This window comes from Leptidea sinapis, chromosome 3 (assembly GCF_905404315.1).
Source record: "Leptidea sinapis chromosome 3, ilLepSina1.1, whole genome shotgun sequence".
Taxonomy (NCBI): Eukaryota; Metazoa; Arthropoda; class Insecta; order Lepidoptera; family Pieridae; genus Leptidea; species Leptidea sinapis.
In genome coordinates, this window is record NC_066267.1 from 18,439,088 (window position 1) to 18,461,860 (window position 22,773).

At 34.9% G+C, this 22,773-nt stretch overlaps 1 protein-coding gene across 5 annotated transcripts; it reads left to right on the forward strand.

Moving 5' to 3' along the window:
• The first annotated feature begins 1,616 nt into the window (after positions 1-1,616).
• On the forward strand, positions 1,617-21,405 carry LOC126978843 (E3 ubiquitin-protein ligase MARCHF8-like). 5 transcript variants are annotated; one of them, XM_050827947.1, is made up of 5 exons: positions 1,617-2,421; positions 3,269-3,379; positions 7,836-7,923; positions 17,525-17,657; positions 21,150-21,405. In XM_050827947.1, exons 1-5 carry the CDS (start codon positions 1,727-1,729, stop codon positions 21,374-21,376), a joined length of 1,254 nt encoding a protein of 417 aa, XP_050683904.1. In that variant the 5' UTR covers positions 1,617-1,726; the 3' UTR covers positions 21,377-21,405. The 5 variants fall into 5 exon arrangements, with proteins under 5 accessions (XP_050683904.1, XP_050683913.1, XP_050683922.1 ...); XM_050827956.1 differs by having other exon boundaries at positions 21,171-21,405; XM_050827965.1 differs by having other exon boundaries at positions 17,525-17,627.
• Positions 21,406-22,773: the final 1,368 nt, after the last annotated feature.

Below are 22,773 nucleotides of genomic sequence, written 5' to 3' on the forward strand. Positions count from 1 at the left end.
GCTTTTTCTGAGGCATTTCAATGGTCATACTGAATGGGTGTTAGTAAAAATACTGATCATTTTCTCACTATCAGCAAAAGTGTATATTGTACAAGCTTTAATTATAGGTGGGCCATGGACCACCTATAGTTAAAGCTTTAAGAGTACGTATTTATAACATACCTACAATTAAAATTAATTTAACTTAAAATTAGTTTACAATTGTTTAATACATTGATTTAATTAAAATTATTATACAAAAATAATATGTAGGTTTGATGTCTGAGGGACAGTTTCATTTATTCGCCCAAGACAAAACCCATAAAATCATTCAACTTCAATTCATCAAAAAGAGTTATTTTAATAGGTATTCCTCAAGTATTCCTGAAATATATATAATAAAATAAATTCATTTAATTTAATAATAAATTAATTTTATTACAATTAATAAATAATCCTCAATATTGCTTTGCTAAATCACTAAGTTATTAGAAGTATTACACAAAAAATAGGCACAAATATAATAAATTTAAAGGCCTTTTTAATGAGTATCAATTTATCGCGTACGTGACAACTTTATGCATTAATGCAATATCGATAGTAAATGGTGACTGAGGTCAACCACAGATAATCGCTAACGTGGAAAATGTAAACTCGTCAACTCACTATTAGTGGATTGTGGTTTGACTTTATTAAGCTTCTAATATTCCAGTTAGTTTATATGTAAAATAAATCAAGCGTATAAAAAAAGAAAGCTTTTGCGTGTTTTTATGAAACCACGATGCAAGTGAAACTTTTTGTCACAGAATAACGTATTAATATCAGCATAGAAAAAAAACATATTTATATAGTATGCTTTACATATTCAAAAAATAAAAATAAAATGTAATAATAAGAATTGTCAGGTACGGGGTTCGAACTTCGAAGCTACTCTCCCTCTCGGCAACCAGAGCTAAAAGGCAAAGGCACCAGACCGCGCGGCCAAACTGAATTAAAAGCAGTAGTTGAAATTAATGATACAACTTCACTCCTACTGCGACATGCGATAGATGGGCGAAATAATTTGAGGCGATGTAATAAATGTTTCACTTAAAAAAATGATTTATCATGCACTCGAGACTTATAAAATTATAAAGGCACCTGTGCAAGATAATCTCGAACTAGTGTCTTGCATAGTAATAAGATCAAGCATAGTTAAATTATGGGTTTGTTGACAACTAGCTCTTACATTTGTAAACAGCTTGTTTACTTGTTTATTATTTCTTGTTCAGCACCAGACCAGCACCAAATCGCGTCCGATAGTTCGGCCGAACTAAATCCGATCATGTGCTTAGGCTATTAGACTCAACATAAAATATACTGCAGATCCGGTGTAATTTTATATTGTAGCAATGACTTTTTTATTCCGGTATGAAGATACAGAATGTATTAGTAATGCTATTATAAACTAAACCAGTGGCAAATTCTAGAATTGCCAGTAACAAGGTAAAAACCTCAAATGTGTTTGAGTCTTCCCAGTGAATCGTGAATTAACAAAGTAATAATTATCTGTCTATATTTCTCAAAAACAGCCAAAAATGGCAAGTAATGAAACATAATATCTTACACTGTCATTTGATGACAAAGTCAAACGCACCAGACAAACTGACAATATTGTAATTCATACGAGATTTTATTAAATTATATTATATTATAAGAAGTGTATTTTATAAATAACAAGGAAACAGTTCAAACAAATGTTGCATTAATGGAGAAAGCTGGGCAGTCGAGGCCCGACAAAGACCCGAGCGATGAAGATACTAATCAAGGAAGAAAAAATATACTAGACAAACCAACGCACTTACAAGAAAACGCAGGGCCTTCAAACATGGTAAAGCTGCCCGGTGCTGTATCCCCGAGAAACTCAACGTTGCATCTACACAAAACTATAATATCTAAATCCGAACATAACATATGTCACAAAATAACTCCCCAAGACGTTGCGGATGCATTAAAACTTACATCGTTTAGCTTCGGGGATGATCATCCTAAAGTGCACAAAAACTTTCAAGAGTTAAAAATTCCCATTTTAGAAACGACAACTAAAGACGAAGCTGCTACGTTCATTGAACTGAAACGCTTTATGGCTTCTTGTTTGAAGCTACATAAAACAGATCAAAGCGACGTGAATGCATCGAATGTACTAAATATTCAGACAGTCCAAAATCCGATCAATACGATACAGAATGAAATGGTTTTAAATATACCGAATACAAGTATTGCTAAAGTTACGACTGATGTCAAAACTACTGTGGATTCTAAGCCAAAATCTCAAGATAATAATAAGAAGAAAACTTCGGGAAGTATGTCGGAAAGATCAGAGTTTGCTGTTGCACAGAGGGACTCACTATCAAGTATTGGTTCAAATGTTTGCAGGATTTGCATGACAAAAGGACGGGAGAGGTTAGCAAGTTAACGACATTAACATTGTCAAGCTCTTTTGGTCTCAAACTTTAGTGTTATACTTGTTGTTTCTAATATAGATAATAACGTAAGTGTTTGTAAAACTAGAAACTTTTACATAATGTCTTGAATATTGTATTATTGTTACACTACATTTTTTTAGTCTTTTTATTGCTATGGATCCGCTATTTATTAAGGTAACATAATTCACAAAGTGATTTAAAGTAAGTACTAATAATAATTAAAAGACTCATTTCTATATCGTGTCCATGCTTTTTTAGAAACTGGACTTATTTACAGGTTCAAGGGACCATAGATTTTAGGATTTGATATTCATTTTAACTTGTTGCCTCCACGCATCGGCAATTATGTCCGTGCATTATCAATATATAAAAACTCGATTAACCAGGAATACATACAGTATTGTTTTTAAGTTGTAGTTAAAATGCGCTCTATGGTAGCCTCAAAAGCCAACAGAGAATAAGACCGACAATCATTACTATTACTATTAAGTCCGCAACAACCAATTTTTAAGGGGGAGGCGTATATGACGCTATCAAAATTAACCAATCACATCGCTTCCCGCCAAAAGCGTTATGATAGAACTTTGACATTTTTGTCGCTTTTGGTCTCACGTTGCACGCTGCTGAACGCCAACTGAACGCGCATCAAACGTGATTTTGTTAGTAGAGGTCACTTGACCGCTGCTCGGTTCATGGGGACCGCTTAGCGGCTTATTGAGTTATTGTTTTTCTATTCTCATTAATTTCTTTGGTATCCTTCTTGCAAGTATCCTGTTTAAAGAAATCATAATAATAAATGGTACAAATTATTTTTTTGTTCCCAGATTAATCTCTCCATGCAACTGTAAGGGTTCTTTGGCGAACGTGCATTTATCCTGCCTAGAGAGATGGTTGAATCAAGTTGGACGCAATCACTGTGAACTATGTGGGTTCAGGTTCGTTGCATTACTTATTTAACGTTCCGTACCCGAACCCTGATAAAACACCGCTGTCGTCCATCTGTCTGCTTATCATCGAACTGTATTTGTGAGATAACCAATCACATCGCCGCCAAAAGCGTGGTGATAGAACTTTGGCATTTTCGTCGCTGTTGGCCTCGCGTTGTACGCTGTGTGTCTGAACGCCAACTGAACGCGCATCAAACGTCGTTTTGTTAATAGAGGTCACTGAATCGAACTGTATCTCACATAGCGCTAGAGAATTTTAGAGAGTGTATTTGTTGTGTCGTTATAAAAGCTAAGATGGTGGATTCCAATATGGCCGCCATGCAAATTAAAAAAATTTAAGTAATTCTATGATACATCTCAGATGAAAGTGCCTCTGTTAAGTTCACGGAGTTATTTAAGAGAAACATGATATCAATAAAGCTCGTACGATAGTACGAAGCCAACACTTTACCAATATTTTTCTCCTATCTGTACCAGAAGTAAAGCATTGAATACACTTATGCTGATGAATGAGTTTATCTGTTATACGTGGACCATACTGAATGCTTCAACAATTGTGGTATTTGAACATGGAACACTGAGAGTATTTTTTTAATTTGCCCTGGCTGTTTATAAACCCACAAGGCCGTTTATTTTTCTTAATTATATAAATTACACGCTGTGGACTATCTGACTAAATATTAGTTGTAAAATTCTTTCTGTTCAGAGGAAGCAGCGCCTTCCATCCAAGAAATTTTCAGAGTAGGCATGAGAAATGGAAAATAATTTTTCTACTTGGCACATTAACTGAACTAATACAAATAGAGATATATAGCACATCGTATAGCATAAAGAGGCTCCTGGCTCCACAATTAGACTCCTTTATTGGTCCCTTTGGCATGCGGGTTTGGCCAATCACCCCAACCAGCTCCTCCCATAAATTCAGAAATATCATGTTTGGATGTTTGCAGATCTCTGAATGGCCATTTTTAGAGGATTTTAAGCAATTGATCATCCACTCCAGTAACTTCCAGGATTAGATGTGCGATCGTTTTGTGACAGCGTTTGCACTTATGTCTGTCCGTTACGCCGTTTGTGAAAAGGTGTTTACACTGAAATTCAAACATCATTAAAATATGTTTAAGGTGACAAGTCAATGGGTAAATCTGTAACATAGTGCTCTATCGCTTCTTTCGACTGTCTGCAGCTTGTGACGGCCATGGCATTGTATCTGTCACAACACCCCTCAAAATATGAATCTCGCCAACAATATTATATTTTCTTCTGCTGCTTTTGAAGCGGTTGATTACTCACGTTCAGTTAGCCGTCAAGGTTGTTCCCATTTCATGCGAAGCCTTTCCATCCCCACCCGAACACTTCTAGAGAGCTAATAAAGACAAAATTTAGAAATCCTTTACTTGGGTTATACTGAAAGTTTCTGGATTGTTCATTTATATTATAATAATTAAAAAAAAACTATTACAGCATTTGAAAAAAAACACTAAGAGAGTAGATTACAATTTACCAAGTGTGATCGTTTTATAGTGTGGCATCTTTTCGAATTTTTTATGGCGCGTAATAAATTTAACGCGACAATCTTCGCACATAATTCTAGAACACATAATTTGCTTGTTGTGTCAGCCTACTCTGCTGGGAAACGGGTGTGATTGAAGAAACTTTTGGTTTTCTTAGTCATCGCTCATATTTATTACCCTTCACAGTATATTCAATCTGTATTTATATTTATAATTCAATAGGCTGCAGTAATCAGATCACTGGAAAACAGTTTTGTGTATTCCCAAAGAAATAGGCAGAGCAGTTTCGCCGGCATTATTTCTAGATCCCCCATGACTCCAGGGGGATGAGCCCATTCCTTTTGAAACCGACTAAACTGAACCCGACGGAACTGATAAACAAGATAGTAATTATACTAAAATTTTATTCAACTTGAATTTCTATAAGTGCATTTTACCAAATAACAAACAGTTTTCAATTACTCTGGAACAATGCAAGTATACCTTTGCCATAGCATCCGAAGTATTAAAAAGAAAACTATTTCCTGCCAATTGCTAACAACTGCAACGTCTACTCCCAACGAGCGTTGTGCAACTACGTAATACACTCGACTCGATTCGTAGCAATTAGTTGATGTGATTTATATAGCTTATCGAGACTCGAGATTACGTGTTCGTAAAGCTTTGATTTATTTGCTAGCTTCGTTTTTTTAGTTGGATATTGCAATGTGTTGTTCATTTTTATTTCTGTTTCTAGCAATATAAATTGATAGTAGAATTTGTATGTTTTATGTATTTTGAAATATATTTTTAACTTGTCCCTTCATAACTTGAAGAATTGTATTTTTTCATAAGAGCGCAAAAAAGAATTCTGGTTCATCCGCCGTTCTTCTCTCTATTTGTCTCCGGCGTTTCCTGTAATTTTGAGAAAGTAATTAAATTTTTATTTATCAGAAGGCAATAAGCGAAAATAAAACTTTAATTGACTTTATTCAAATAAAAAAAACAAAGAATTATTTAAAAAAAATTGAAGGCATTACGTACTTGATTCAGTCTCGTGCCAGATTTTGGCGAGACAACACATCCTGAGGATGCCTCGTGTAGAGGCGAAACACGTGTCGAATTGTTTTTAAAAACAAATATTGGTGGAATTAACACTAAAGAAAACTTAAATCATTTGTATAATTTCGCATGTTCACATAATAAATTAAATCAGATCAAGTCCTTTTCTTAATAACCTAGTCTGGCCATAAGTTCTGTTACAAACAAGGGTGCATTTCTTTTTATGACGTATGACTTATATGTATTTCTTTATTAAAATCTTAGCAAAAAAATACAAATAGGATTCTATTTAATTGCAATGACTACCTTTAGCTTTAAATGCAGGCCTTAAATCTGTTATCTATGTCTGATCTGTTTCCAAGAGAAATTAAATTACTCTATTTATTATTATTAATTATTCTAGAGATTATTTAAGCTACTCGATTTCCCTTAAGGGCATAAAAGGCATTTGTTCTCTCAAAATTTATTCCTTTAGAATTCTTTTTAATGTCATTTCTAATATCCTAGACACTACTACCGCTTCGGAAACAATTGGCGCTCTGAGAGAGAAGAAGTGCCGCAAGAAACTCTCCCAGCATTATATTTTTTGCGCTCTTTTTAATCAAATACAATACAATATTGTACTGTCATTCCTATTGCTATAAAATAATCATAATCTAGTCCCAGGCTGTCGGACCACTTAGATATTCAGCTGTAGAGTAGTACGATTTACGACAAAGCCATTTTTAATAAAACATTTATAAGTATTTATTTATAGATAATGCCTGAACAGTGGCTGGGAAATTATTATATAAATGTATACATTTACCCTTAAAGCTATTATGTATCTTATGAAGCCTACTAGAATTAGTTACAAGCAATCCCTTATTTCCAGTGTTAGTCTATATAGCTTAGAGCACATGTCTTCTTAAATTGACCATAATTAGTAGTACAAAGGGTACAGTTCTGGGCTAGACGAATACCAGTCTTCAGTTCATATAAAGTCCGGAACGTGGAGTTACAGGTGCATGTTACTATTTATGGTCTTTACTTTTGTTTTTAAGACTTATTAACTCTTACGTAAAATATCAATTAAAATATGAAAGAATTAGTATTCTTATAACTAAAGAGATGAAAATTTGTGTGTAACACGAGAGCAAAGTAATTTGTTTCTTGTGCGTTTGAATCGCGAAACGCTCATGCTTCACACTCGGCATTGGCAACAAAAAATGAATTTTGCTCTCTAATTGAACAATCTTATATCTTTAAACGAGTAATTCTTGTATATAAATATATATAATCTGAATCTCGGAAACGGCTCCAACGATTTTCGTAAAATTTAGTATACAGGGGATTTCAGGGGGCGATAAATCGATTCAAAAATTCAAAATTCAAAATTCAAAAATTCTAATACTTTTATTCAAAATAGGATTTATAATCACTTATTGAACGTCAAAATCTACCACCCATCAAAAGAGACTGCCTCAGACCTGAGAAGTAGCTAGGACCTCAGATCTAGCTAGGTTTCAATTTTAAAAAATGTTGTTTTATCCGGGTTTTAATGAGAAACTACTACAATGACCTTAGAATTCAAAGGTAAATTTCGCCACAATATACAAGACTATAATAGCTCAGATGGGATATTGGGTGATCCGGAAAGCAGTAGACCTCGGTTCGAATCCACATGTCCTATTAGTTTTTCATTTTAGTACAAATTTTGTACTAAAATGAAAAATTCAAAATTCGAGCAAGGCTCGGTCATCCAGGTACTTAACTATGTATGACATATGTTTGCTGCGAGTTTAAATCTCATTTCAGACAGGTAGGTAGTCTATACTCTATGGTAACCACAGATGATTAAAACTACAGATGCAATAATTCAATAGACTGATAACCCGTAACTGTTTCAGCTATCCAGCCATCCGAACGCCTCGTTACACTGTGTTGCAAGCGCTCCGGCTGTGGTTCGGCAATCCGCGAAATAGGAACCATTTGCAGGTGAATCATTTCACGCAATAGTATGACCATGCGTTTTTAATTTGATGTATATTTTTATATATGCAACAACAAACAGCATCGGTTGAATTCTAGTGTTTTTTGGAGTTATTCCTTAAGAATCGATTTTCATATAAGGCGCCCAGTATGGGAAAAATATGGAGAGTAAAACCTACTCATCAAATGGGATAGTAACGTTTTTGGTGCGCATCATTTCTCGCGCACCTTTCAAATTGTATAATAAACTTTTGTGTAGCCAGCATACACAGTATACTGCGTGATAGCTTACGCATGTAGTATAATATACCTAATAGGGTGTGCCAAAATGTAACTTCCTTAATGGATCTTTTAAAATTGGTATTTTGAGTTCCGCTTTTAACAGGAGTTGTGTTTGGGCATTTCCTGACATATTGTTAATGTAAAGGATTTATTAAATTTTATAGAATTTTTTAACAGGAGTTTTGTTTAGGCATTTTTGGTGGAATTTCAAAATTTCAAAATTTGGCAGAGTAAAGTAAGCAGTAATTTGGCTTGTCATTTGAGTATACTCCAGTCGTGCGTCGGAGTTGATACACTCACTTTTCTAATTAACCCCGCCTATATTACATTATTATTTATTTTTGTGTTTACCTAACTATGAGAAGAGGTGGAATTTTGAAACTATCAAAGGCATAAACATGAATAGTTGATTCAATGGCGTTTTTAGTTGCCTTCTCTTAATTCATTTAGTTAATCTATTTATTTCTTACCATTACCTATTTACCTACAATTTGAATTGCTGAAATAATCAATATACTGATACCGCTTTCGCACTATGTCTGATCAAAGTCCGATGCGTACCCGCTAAAATACAGCTCTAGAAATCTCGGACAATTCAGGGGCCACTTTTTGGCATACTTACGCGAAACGACACCAGAGCATTCACGTCGTTGATCATGAATCGTTTCAATCGGCGTCAACTTCTGGCAATGATATTGGACGTACGAAGACGAAGAAGAAGTAAAGAACTCTGGATGCACCCTCTCTTGGTGGACCGACGTTTAAAAGAAGCTTTTAACACTCACCACGCAGTGTTACGTCAATACAACAGGAAATTTTATAATGACTACCGAATGAGTTTGTCCACTTTCGATTTTATTTTACATCACATAAAAGATAACATTTTGCGACAAAACACAAAATTTTGAAAATGTTTACCGTCAGAAGAAATGTTTACAGTCACATTAAGGTAAGTAAAACTCAGTCCTTAATCAGACTATTTATTCTTATTTACTTATAAGTACTTATGAAGGTAGATCAACACTACACATTCCTGTAATTCGGATTCGGATCGGACGCAGTGCGCGAGCGTTCATACAAATAATACTATGGCTACTTTGGTCCGTCAAAAATGTTCTCCGGAATAGAGATTAATGGTTGACGGAAAGAAATTGGATGACGGATGTCGGATCTTGTGCGTAAACTACCATAGAAATAGTTCTACGACTACTCCGGACAGTATTTTCACGGATAAGGATCGGACTCTGATAGGACGTAGTGCAATAGCGCTCTGACGCGGCAAAAAATGTTTAAAAATTTCACACTGTTTCCAACACCAACGTAAACATAAACATAATAATGTAGAAGGGGTTGGTAATTTAAACGCACTTAAAATAGAAAATCTGTATTTTACTATTTCCACTAATAATTATTATTATAATAAATGACTCAATACAATTTGGGCAGCATTCTCTCGTTTTTTTTTTGCGCCCAAACAAAGGAAAAATGCTCATGCATACCAACGCAGCCTAAGTCTACGTTGGTTATGTGGGACTCACGTGAAAACCTAGGTGCCTACCCACTAAACACCACCTGAAGTTGGCTTTGGGCAGGTGCCCTCTAAGCCTTCATCGGAGGCGACCTTCTCTTGGGGAGAGAGAGGCGCAAGTGGCACTCCTTATGGAGTATCCGCTGAGGTATTCTCTCGAACTGAGCTCTCTGGCTTATATAGGGCACGACCGTCACAGTGATGATGCTACCAACTTACACGAATCAAGCTTACCAAAGATTTGAATAGATTTTTCCTACGAGTATTATAGTTATTTCTAAAATTATAGTTACAATTATATAAAACAATACTAACACAGTAAGTAGTTAAATAAAGATTATAATTAATTGGGATGTCTAATCTAATCAATCATATATTGTGAACTTAAAAATGTCAAATAATGTCAAATATCTTATGACAGTTCATGACGTTGGTAGCGCTTGTAAACACATCAAGCTGACAATAGTAAATATAAAATATTAAAACTTCCTCCAGATGGATTTAAATTATAATTTTGAGAAGTTAATGAGACATTAAGGATTAACTACCGACATAATGCTGAACAAGACAGCGTGAATTTCCGCATGATTAGAAAAACCTTGCTGAGATCCATAGTCGACTACGGAAGGTTGGTTAGGTAAAAGCTACACAACCGTTATAGGTCAAATCTCATTAGGGAATTGACAGCTTTTCGCTAAAATCATTTTATTAAATCAAAATTCAAATTGTTATCATATTTTGTAGTGCAAATATCATAATACCCCCCAATCTATATCCATCTTATAAAATTAATTCATATAAACATTATTGAAGTAGGCTTAAAACTAACTGCATGTGAATCAACAGTATCTTACCAAGAAACAAAACTAATAATATTAAATAATAGTATAGATTTTCAGAAAGGGCAAAAGCATGGTCACTGTAGTACCGAACAATTTAGTTTCGCGTACCATTTGGGACCAGCGGACCGAGGGTGATTCGTCTTCACATTTTTGCCCGAATGCCAAATTCATACATTTTTTGTTACTTTTTTTTTCAAAACAATTCCAATCGGTCGGCTCCGCTTTTAAAGGTCCATTTGTGTCAGTGGGTTTGTTTATAGCTCCGGCTGTCACTTTAGATGTGAGCGCGTCATTTATTATCTATGCCGGGACTGAAGCCTGCTTTTGGAAATAACAGTTATGTTATTAAGTATTTTAGTAGCAACTTAACTGGCCGCTACTATTTTTTTATAACAATAAGGGATAAGACGAGCAGTTGTTACGCCCTGCCCATTACAAAGCAGTGCCGCTCAGGATAATTGAAAATCCAAAAAATTCTGAGTGGCACTTCCATTGCGCTAGTCACCTTGAGACATAAGATGCTAAGTCTCATTTGCCCAGTAATTTCAATAGTTACGGCGCCCTTCAGACCGAAATACAGTAATGCACACATTACTGCTTCACGGCAGGAATGGGCGCCGTTGTGGTACCCATAATCTAGCCGGCATCCTCTGCAAAGGAGCCTTTCACTAACGCTATGATAGCCGTTTTAACATTCATCCACTCATGAGATTTCTTGAAATGTAACGACGGCATTAAACAATAACAGTATAAAACAATTATTAGTTAAACAACTGAAGAACAACAATTAATTAGTGTTCAAAAAATAGTCATTTTTTTTTTAATTGACGTCACGCGTGTAATTTACCAAAACGCGTATCAAAGCGTACTCTAGTATAATGACAATGAATCTGCCTTCTATGCGCTATGATAATATGGATGTGGTTCATTATTTTTAATTGAGCACATTTTAAAGCGTGCAAGTAACTATCTGCGTATGTTTATAGGAATCGTACCGGTGATGGATTGATTAGCACGGAGCACAGAACTAGCGATTTATTAATAAAATTGTGAAATTTAGGACGTTTGTGACAATTATATTTTCGTGGAATGTTTTATGATATTGTTGTTTTGTGATAAAATAAGGTTGTATATATGAAGCCTGTTGTTATAGTAAGCACAAACTTGCGGACGGAAATAAAATCGTACTATCCTGTCAATATAATTCATCGCTTGATGGCCTACTCAAGAAATACCATGCATATTACTATTATGGCTTATAAACACCTACATCTAAAAATATTAAACGACGAATATAAAATACGAAAAATAAAAAGTCCCAATTTATTTTATCTACACCCATGCTTTAAGTAAACCCTCTATTAAATATTCTAAAACAGTTAGTTTGTTGCCAACATTAAAACACCCAATATCCTAATAACTATTACATCATCCGTTTTCATAATAACACTCCTTTGGAAGATTATGGTTACTAGGACTGGCTTTTTTAATGTTAGCAGTAAGCTCTTTTATAGAGGATTCATATTATGAGTAGATAAAGTCTTGTATGCAACTGTTGATAATTAGGTATTAAAAGACTCATTTGATACTATTATCATCATATAAATTAATAATCGTTAATATTCGTGTTTTAATGCCACTTATTACATAACAGTTGCATAAATAACTGAAATTGAATTTGCAAATCAATACAATTTTCTCATGTGACCAAATAAGGCGCTAATTCCTCATGTTTAAATATGGCGCCAAATTCCAAAAGATTCTTTTTATTGTTTTTGTTTGGATTAATTTTGTTTTGTTTTCGTACACAGAAGTATTTAAATTGCATAGAAACATAGTTTTTTTTTATGGAATAGGAGGACAAACGAGCGTACAGGTCACCTGGTGTTAAGTGATCACCGCCGCCCACATTCTCTTGCAACACCAGAGGAATCACAAGAGCGTTGCCGGCCTTTAAGGAAGGTGTACGCGTTTTTTTTGAAGGTACCCATGTCGTATCGTCCCGGAAACACCGCACAGTTGCATAAATAACTAAAAAAAACAATTAATATGTAAAGATTATGGAAGCTCGTAATATTACAACAGCAAAAATAAAACTGATACAAATCTGTGTAATACCTTCAGGACTGGGGCCGGAATAAAATAGTCGCCCCGAAGTTAAGTCGGAATTGGCTGTTGAATCCATTTGTATGCTAATTCCTTGTATGACGATGTGCGGCACCAAAATGCTCAGTTCTAGATATTGTAAATTCAAGTGTTATCTGCAATGAAACTGAATATTATCAGAAAAGTAATAAGCCGTTAAGCGAATATGTTTGCTTGATAAAAGTTCGTTAGCCATTTTTCTATAAACGCTTGGTTTTTTTTTGTATTAGTAATAATGAAAATTCTAACCAATTAAAGTCTAGTACCATCGACAAAATTGATTCAGGACCCACTTTGATGATAATTCTTTTAAAATTCAGCAGATATTGACATATTTGCTGATTCCTTAGCCAAATTCCGCAAGACCATTTGCACCAACATTGGTAATCTTTACTAATGTTATAATTGGTAAATTAATGTAACTATGTATAAATATGTAACCTACACATTTATTAATTTAAAAAAAATATTGTAAGACAATAATTGTTGGACCGTCAGTATCTAATAAAATGATAACTGTTACTTAGCTAATGTATGTTTAAGCGAATTTCAACCTACTTGTTTGTTATGAGTGTAGATAAATGACATAAAGCTGGGTCACGATTCAATTTTGTCGATAGCACATAGAGAACTTTCAATTTGGCTTTGTTTTACCTTCAATGTTTTTGTTGAATAAATCGTTGAATAACGTTTTTTCTGAGCTAGTTTTAGTGATATTTACCATTAGGTATTATGTATTAACATATTGTTTTAAAACCTGCACGAAACAATCTACATTTAGTAGGTAGGTTAATAATAGCTACTTAGATCATTTATACGTCTAGATAGCCAAAAATTGAGATTGGCTGTTAATCTCTAATTTGAGCAATGTGCGCACACCAAGTGACATACAATTCGCGAGTGTAAGACGTAGCTTGTCACGTAGACTAAAGTAATAAACCTGGCCTGTTTTCATCGATGGTCTACCAGCAAGAGGCTCCATCTAGAGGTATGAATTACCTTAGAATACACTCCAAACGAAATAATAAATACAAACCGATTTTAAACGGTTACAATCGCTTAAAACGTTTTTAAGCGATTGTCTCACAATATGACGTCCCCTTTGGGTGTACTAATAAATTAATATTGTCTTGATTTTACTTTTTAAAATTACTTTAAATACTTTACAATAATGTAAAATTAGATTTGAGATCAGGTTACGGGTTAACAATAGCAGACTAAAAATTCTTCTAGCTTGAGGAGAGTCTATATACAAAGTCTTAGTGAACCTAAAATTCGCTCTTCTTATCGCACACGTCAACGTTGGATGAAAATCTTCTACCGCCTTTAACATAGTTCAATAAAAAACCAAATTAAGGCTTCTTAGCAAAAGACGCCGGCTAATTATGAAGGTGGTCAAGTGAGCGCATACGGTGTCGCTGTGGTCACCACATAACTGGGAAAAAGGTATTTTCCCATATTATCATCATCATCACAAGCCGAAAGACGTTCACTGCTGGACAAAGGCTTTTTCCAAAGATCTCCACGACGATCGGTCCTGGGCATCACTCATCCAACGTATTCCGGCGATCTTGACCAGATCGTTGGTCCATCTTGTGGGGCCTACCAACACTACGTCTTCCGGATCATGGTCGCCATTCGAGGACTTTTCTGCTCCACCGGCTATCTGTCCGTCGAACTATGTGCCCTGCCCACTGCCATTTCAGTTTCGCAATCATTTCCGCATATAAACTTTTTATAAACTTAGTATAAAATCTCTTTGGCTGTAACTATTTGTATCTGGGTGGTTTTGACGAGGTTAATAAAATTTCAACAATTCAAAACAAATACAATTCAAAAAAGAAACAAATTGGTAAAATGTTGTTTCCTGCTTGCTACTTTTCATTTGGTCTGTCAAAATGAATTAATCTAATGAAGAAATTCGATACATTTTAAAATTTTACTACAAGGAGAGAAAAAATTTAACGCAAGCTCCGAAAAAAAAATGGGACGCTTATGGACCTAATGCAGTGCCAGTGAGAGTAGCACAAAGCTTTTTGTTTTATGAAAATAAGGCACAGTACGTTCTGCTGATGGTAATTGATACGCCCATTACAATGCCGTGCCGCTCAGGATAATTGAAAATCCAAAAAATTCTGAGTGGCACTTCCATTGCGCTAGTCACCTTGAGACATAAGATGCTAAGTCTCATTTGCCCAGTAATTTCACTAGGTACAGAGTCCTTCAGAACGAAACACAATAATGATTACACATTACTGTTTCACGACAGAAATAGGCGCCGTTGTGGTACCCATTATCTAGCTGGCATCATGTGCAAAGGAGCATCCCACTGGTAAAAGCTGTTTATTAAGCGTTTTCCATCCGGAATTTTGATGTCAAAGATACACCTCGCTCTGGTCGCGGGTATAATGGATACCATTTTTGAAAAATGCAAATCAATACTTCCCACATAGCTAAAGAACTAATAATTGATCACAAAATCAATTTTGTCCATTTAACACACGCTCGATTCTTTATTAAGATCCAATAAAACCGAATCGGTTTTCAAGATATTGATAATTGGTAATGTAAAGTGGATCACGTATGACAAGAACCTCCGAAAAAGGTCGTGATCAAAGGTTGGCGGCTTCCCAGACTGTGGCGAAACCAGCCTTAACTGTCAGTAAGGTGACCAGGGGCGTAGACCGACGTGCGTAGTAAAAAATTAATGAAATCTTTTGCTGCTTGCCCAAAAAAAGGCAAGGTGAGTATATATTTAATTTGAATTGCTTGTAATTTGTAAAAAGTGACAGATAGATTTATGATTATAAATATTTCTTTTAATTTATTTACTTGAGAAATCTTTACGGCCCTTTTTTAAATAATGCCCCCAAGCAAATTTATATTATATGGGGCCCCGCCAAGTCCCGCTATGCCACTGAAGATGACGCTGTGTGTATGGTCGGATGGATGGGCATTGTTCATTAAGACCTTTACCGCCAGACAGAACTGACTGCCGCCAGACTGAGATTAAACCAAGAAAGTTAGAGAAAGCAACAATAACGTAAGAGAGACTTTCACTGCGAAGTGTATTAGCATCTGCCGTATAGTCATGACCTACAAGGTCAACTTCAGTTTGGACTAGGCAGTCTCAAATCAATATCAAGAGAGGACTGCCAAAACTACTTGCCGCGTGTCTTTGATCACAAGTCTCAAAATTTCTGCAGCAACGAGACCATAGGAAACATTGAATTAACTTGTCCAGAGTTTTCATATAAAATGCGAAGAAACTTTTTCTTACAACTAAACGAAATATCCTATCAAAGAGAAATTTAAATGTATGATTTCTTAAACCTTTCCTTTCTGACTCCAAAACTGAAAACTAAATTGGATCACACTTGATTGATGCTTTTTTTATCGGAAACGATGGCTTATATAACATGCTTTTTATTAGCTTCACCTGTATGTATGCTTATTTGTAACCGACCCATTTGGGCGCGATTTTGACCCATTCTAAATCTAAATCTCTAATGAAGTAACTTCATAGATTTATCGATGACCGATGACAATACATTAATGTGATAAAATTATACCATTTTTTAATTTGCAAAATAAGGTTTTTGTTAATTTATATAATTTTCATCTATCGTCTATAAGGGAGGAATTGCTGTTAATTTTAAATTTCGACCATTACCTTTAATCGATTAATCTAATATTTGGCAATTTTCGAATACCAAAGACAATTATTAAATCAACAATGCAAATAATAGTTTAAAAAAACACGCTTTTATAAATAAACCAAACAAAAAGCGTGTTTGTAGTTTTTTTTAAACTACTAGTTATTTATATATTAAAACATAGTATCTAACGTAAACGTATTCCCATAGTAAATTTAATTCGATTTGTGACTTTGTTAAGTTGAAGTTGTTTAGTTTGGTGCTAAAACATCAAAAGACATTCATGCGATATCGCGGTATACTCAATCTTATTTCTGTACAATTTGAGGTCATCAGACTATTCGGGCTATTAGATACTCCCCTAATATTAAAATGTACGCAAGTATCTTCGTACATTCTGAAATAGGGAAGTCCTTATAGCGAGTATTGACTTTTCCGCCCTCGATACGTAACAACGCCGTATTGACTTCTGTTACGCTGTTCATCCCAACATTCCCTATTTTGAGCCGTCACATGTATTTTAAAATAACATTTCGTTAAGGCTTCATTTGCACAAAGAGTTTTATTAAGGTCATTTAAAAAAACGCAAAAAACGTCTACTTTTAGTCGACGTTTTTTGCGCTGTAACTTTACTATCTACGGCGCCCTTCATACCGAAACACGATAATGGTCGCAGTTACTTCTTTACTGCACAAAAAGGTGTAGCATTGGTACCAACCTTACTGGCATCACTGTGCATTGAAGTCTCTTACTGGTTCTATGAAGTGGACTTGTCAATGGTCGAGTAGGAGTCGAATAAAGCGGACATCCATAAATATCGGGCCTATTGCTAAAGATCATCCTAAAAAAAGGGTCACCTTTTTGTACATATAAATATTTTGCCGAGGAACTTTCTATCGCTTATTGTATCAATTCTTATATTTCTTACTACAATATTATTGTATATTTTACTATGTCTGACTATCCCGAAACTAGTAAAAACTAGCTCCGGGATATACTTTATTCACTAGTTTTGGGGTCGTGAGTCCAATCTTTTGATCTTAGTGGAAAACTGTTATTTTATTTTATTAAAACTAATAAAAATATATGTAAGTGAGTAAATTATAGTAATGAGTGTAGGTAAATGAAATTAAGTATTTGTATTTTGTTCACAGTCCGACTGTCTGATATTCTGGCTCCTGTCAACTGTGACTGCCGGTCTCTTGTCTGTGTGTATTGTTGGCACGCAATATTTTGTGCTCGAAGGCAACAAATTTGGTAAGATCGATGGTGCTAGAAAAGACGAAGGTGTGTTCTTGCCTTTTATTTTTATTTTTTAAATACCTTTTGTAGCGTGCCTTTGTCGTATATCGATGCAATTTCTGCGCTCAACTTTAACGTCATTTGAATGTCAAAGCGATCTCATTTGTCCTCCTGTTCTATAGAAAACCGTACAATTGCGAGTCTAAATAGCGCATCCAAAGTGTCGTACTGAATAAGATGAAATTGACTTTATTTAAGACGAAAATATTTGGATAGTAAGTATTGACAAACAATAAACAATTAGGCTCACAATCACGGTCAAAAATTGTCTGAAGCAAAACTCTACCTACGCGTCTATTAGGCAGAGTTTTCGTTCAGGTGTTTCGACCGCCCTTTGAATACAACGCCACGCAATGACAACGTATCCAGTGAAAAACTGTCCAGATAACAGCATCCAATCTTAAAGGGATAGAGCGCCGTATTTTAAGTAAGTGCCACTTTAAATTAAAATAAAATTGTGTAACTATCTTGATGATTTTAATCATTTTGCTAAATAATAACATTTCAATTGCTAAACTAAAATCTTCTTGCCTCGTGTTCGCGTCCGTCTTACTGCTACGAAAAAATAAGGTGTTAATAGGAATTAATGTGTTAATGTTAAATTGTTTAAGTTAATGTATAATATATATAATGTATATACGTATATACAACGCTACTCGGACATTTTTGACGACCTTTTAATAGGCGATTGGGAGTCTAGTTATTTATTGTACGTCAATGGTGGTAAAACTGATGGTAGTCACATTTCAGCAAATTTTTTGATTCCGGTTCGCAGACATGTTAATTACAAATTGATTTTACCTGACATAAAAGATAGACATTTCTTTCTCTTATAGGTACGAATTCTTAAGAGTTATTAGCCATCAACAGATTTGTATTGATATATCACCTTGCATATATAAATCGCTGCTCACCTTAACCATCAAATTAATGGATTTTTTATATCGAAGGGGAGCACAAAGCAGCGTAGGGGCACCTGATCTTACGTGATTACCACCGCCCATATTCAACCCTAGAGGAATCACATGGATGTCGCTGCCATTTTAACCCTTTACTTGGCAGAGAAAAAAATCTTTGAATATCAAAATAATTTTCATATGGTATATAATTTATAACTCAAAGATGCCTAGAAAAATGCAGAAAAAAATCCGATGGGAGTAGTTTTTGAAAAAACATATGTGTCCTATAGGATACAGTGCCAAGAGTCCTTGATAATATGTTAAGATATCAATGTATCTCTAAAGATACATAGCCAAGTTACCTATGACCTTAATAATTTGGTTAGAAAAATAAGAAAAATTATCGCATTTTTAATCAAAAATCAGTACTTTTTGTTAAAATCCAAAAAAAATAACATTTAATATCATTCCTGTAGACAAACCAATAAAATAAATAAAATACAAAAGCTTCTCTAAGAAACAATATGACAAAATGAGATTTCCTTAGGTATGCTTCCTATGGAAATTAAAAAAAAAAACAATTTCTGACGTCCAGTAGGTATGGTCTCTACCGCACTTCATGCACAAGACCTTGGTCTGCCCTTGTATGCAAGGTTTGCATCGACCCTTGGCCCCAAATGTCGGAAAATGATTATATCCATCAAATCTAACGTAGTTGTTGGCTTTGCAGTACGAGGTTTTTTGATGGTTTTCTTTGGTATTGGTGGCATAAAATCAGATTTTTTTCATAGTTGATGTCTCCCAGAATTCAGTAACCCTTATATTATACATGATAATATATAAAATCCAGCCGTTATTTAGGCACATATCCAAGATCTGTGAAAATATTGGCAAGTATTTGCTACGACTTTTCATTGCAGTTCAGTAGAGGACGAGCACCATGTTCGTAAGATCTACACCTCCTAGGTGCGCGTTGCAGTGCCTGATGATTTTAGGACAGATGACAGCAGACCAACTGGCGTTTCGGAATCTTGTTCAAGTTTCTTATTTATCTAATAGAAATTTAAATGCTTCCTTTTATGAGCGCTGATCTTTACCAGCAAATCTTGGCTGTTTAGAACGCGTATTCTTTATGTTGGATGATGATGGTGAAGCTACTACTTATGGCGATGGCTCAGGTGTGACAGGTACTATTCGGTTAATCCTAGGTCTTTTGGTGACGGAGGAATAGATGAAAGAAAAGAATCTTGAGCTGAAGAGTTGAGGGAAATGGTTCCAATTAGTGGTGGTGTGCTGGTACTGAAGGGCCGGAATCAAATATCGTTTGCACTTTTGCAAGGTTCTATTCACCGCCAGGAAGTAAGTGAAGATTTTTAAGCGAAGGATTCGGTGATGATCCATTTCTGAAGTTCTTTTCAAAAATAATATTGCCAAATTCACAGTCAGACTACGAATTTTCCTCATCATTTGATGATTGATTGGGTTCTGGGACCAAAGCAAGTATTTTTCTGCCCATTGAAAGCACATGCAACTTATTTACCTAAAAAAACAGAAAATAAGCTAAGCTTTTGTAAGCATAATGAATCGGTTATGGATTTGGCAGTGTGTACTACGAGATAACTCCCAAATAAACATAAAACTGTTGGACACTTGGTAATGTGCACGACGAGATACATCCATTTAAAATGTGAATAAAACAACTAACCAGATGTTTATTTATACTGCAAATTATTTAATTTATTAGAAAAATAATTATATTTTATAAATTAACAAAAACATGCATATAATAACCATAAAATACATTATTTTTTAAATTTTACTTACCTGTTTGGGCGGAAGCATGTCGTCCGTTGAAAATTAAAGGGGTTTTACAGTTCACTCGTATTGCCTACTTTAAAAAAATTAAGTTACGTTTGAAAAGCATAAAAACATCTAAATATTTTCATAGATATTATTTGTTTTAGCGAAAAAATGATAGACTAAGCATTTTTCAAACTTTGATGTATCTTCAGAGATACATTGCCAAGAATATAATAATAAAAGGGCATAACCTAACTTTTTTGAAAAAGGTACCCATGTGGTGGACCTTGAAGCACTGCGCAAGGAAACTCATTACACAGTTTTTTTGTAGGTGGAAGAAAGTTCTTTTAATTAAAAAATTTTCATTTTGGAAGGACGCCCGTACATTCCTAATGCTGAGGATGATATTTATGTTTGAGGCCTGTGGAATCAGGCAGCAAGGAGCAGATTAAACAGCTTTTCGGAACGATCCCCGTGATAAATGCGGTGGAATACATACTCGTACAATACATCTCGACATAATGCCATAGAGGCGTAGACAGAGTATTGACTCCCAAAAATACAAATTGTTGAACATGGTACTGAAATGCACCAAAGGTCAGAGCAATACTGAACAGAGCGCTCGAGTGTGGGCCAGCTAGAAATTCTTCTAGTCTGGTTACTTTTGCCGACCACTGGTGATACGACACATATTTTCTTGGTCTAAGTCACAAATTGTGTTTCCTGTATAGTTAAGTCAAATACTACAAAAATAGGCAGAACTAATTAAAAAAAATAGGTATGCTTCGTCTCCTTTCAGGCATATCCCACCGGATAACAGAGACCGCAATGGATTTCTTCATGGTAATCGTTCTCTGTGGCTATTCCATAACCGTATATCTCCTCTGGAAAGACCATTATGTGATGTGGAACCGATGGAGGCGCGCCAATGTAAATGTTAGGTTGCTTTTGTCCCCCGATGCTAACCCCGTGCCATTTGTACCAAGGCCTCGATATAATGTTTGAAATTTGATAATTAAATATTTTGTATATTGTGTTTTGTTTTCCTCGTATATACGGCATCGGGCACTGCTTGGGGTACCTGAGTGACATGTGTGGGTTTTTCCTACCTATTCGATTCTATGATGTTTTCCTCAACTTTTATTAGATGGCGCTCTTTCGACGACATACAAATCGTAGTTAACTTTTACGCGATCAAATTGGTAAGAAAATCTCACACTTGGCACTCTCAACGAGCTTGTCATCGAGAACTCTGCGAATTTTTTCCTTAAAATACCCAACATAAATTGAATAAATATTCGTATAATACCTTAATTTATTTAGTATGTGTAGTAGATTGATGCGCCTTTCTCAACATCTGAATAATTCGCTCGGTTATATTTATTCCGAAACGTTTTGAGTATTTTTTTACAGACTTTCAAGCATACTCTCACCAGGCAATGCATCGCTTGACACCTGATTTTGCGGATGTAAATGGTCGGTTGCCTCAGCACTACCCATGACGTGAGTCTATTGTCCGTCTGTCCCTTCTTACATAAAAAAAGTTATGTGAAACTGGGAAATACTACATACATAAGTCAGTTGTTAAATTTGTAGTTCCCCAAGGCAGTGTTATGGGAACCTACTTACTATATTAATTTATTTAAATTATTTATCCGGAATTTAATATACTAATGTTTTAGTATAGAGATTAAATATTTGTATATCGATTTATCGACTAATAGTGCGGTGCAATGATTTCGTAAAAATCGATGCACGGAAACCTCAAAATATCCATGGAATACAAGAGAAGACAGACATAATTAAATCAGGATTCGCTATTGAAATGTTTGTTTTGTTCTCCTAGAGATAGAAAGGACAATGTTTTTTTTACAATTTACACATCGTTACACGCAGTCATTGTAATGATTCGCACCCTCAATCGTTGGCAACTCGGCAAAACTGTTGTAGTGATAAAAATAAACCATTCTGTTGTCTTTACTCACAGACGCTGAAAAATAAACTTTAAAATATTTATCTAATTTTTTTATGGAATGGAAGAACAAACCAGATTTGGACCAGAAGCTTCTGGCAACATTAGAAGAAAAAAGAAGAGTCGTCGATGTATTATATTACATTTGTCGGCATAATACACCTTTTGTTGGGCTGCATAATTTTCACTCAGTGGAATATCTGCGTTTGCGACCCTCACCCAGTACAGTTGTTTATTTTATTTTATTTTTATTTTATTTATTTGGAAAACCAACAGCTTTAAAAACTTAAACGATACTTAAGATAATTACAGAGAGCCAATTATAGGTTTCCACAATTAGTGCTAGAGTAGAAAAATTGAACTGACAACGTGAGCATATACAATTCGAAAATTACAATTCAAGTTAATCTGACAAGATTAAAGTAGAAGT

Coding starts and splice junctions, on each gene's coding strand:
- LOC126978843 (XM_050827947.1), top strand. CDS start 1,727: ATGGAGAAAGCTGGGCAGTCGAGGCCCGACAAAGACCCGAGCGATGAA. Junction 7,924..17,524: donor GAAATAGGAACCATTTGCAG/GTGAATCATTTC, acceptor TTTTGTTCACAG/TCCGACTGTCTGATATTCTG. Junction 17,658..21,149: donor TGGTGCTAGAAAAGACGAAG/GTGTGTTCTTGC, acceptor TAAAAAAAATAG/GTATGCTTCGTCTCCTTTCA.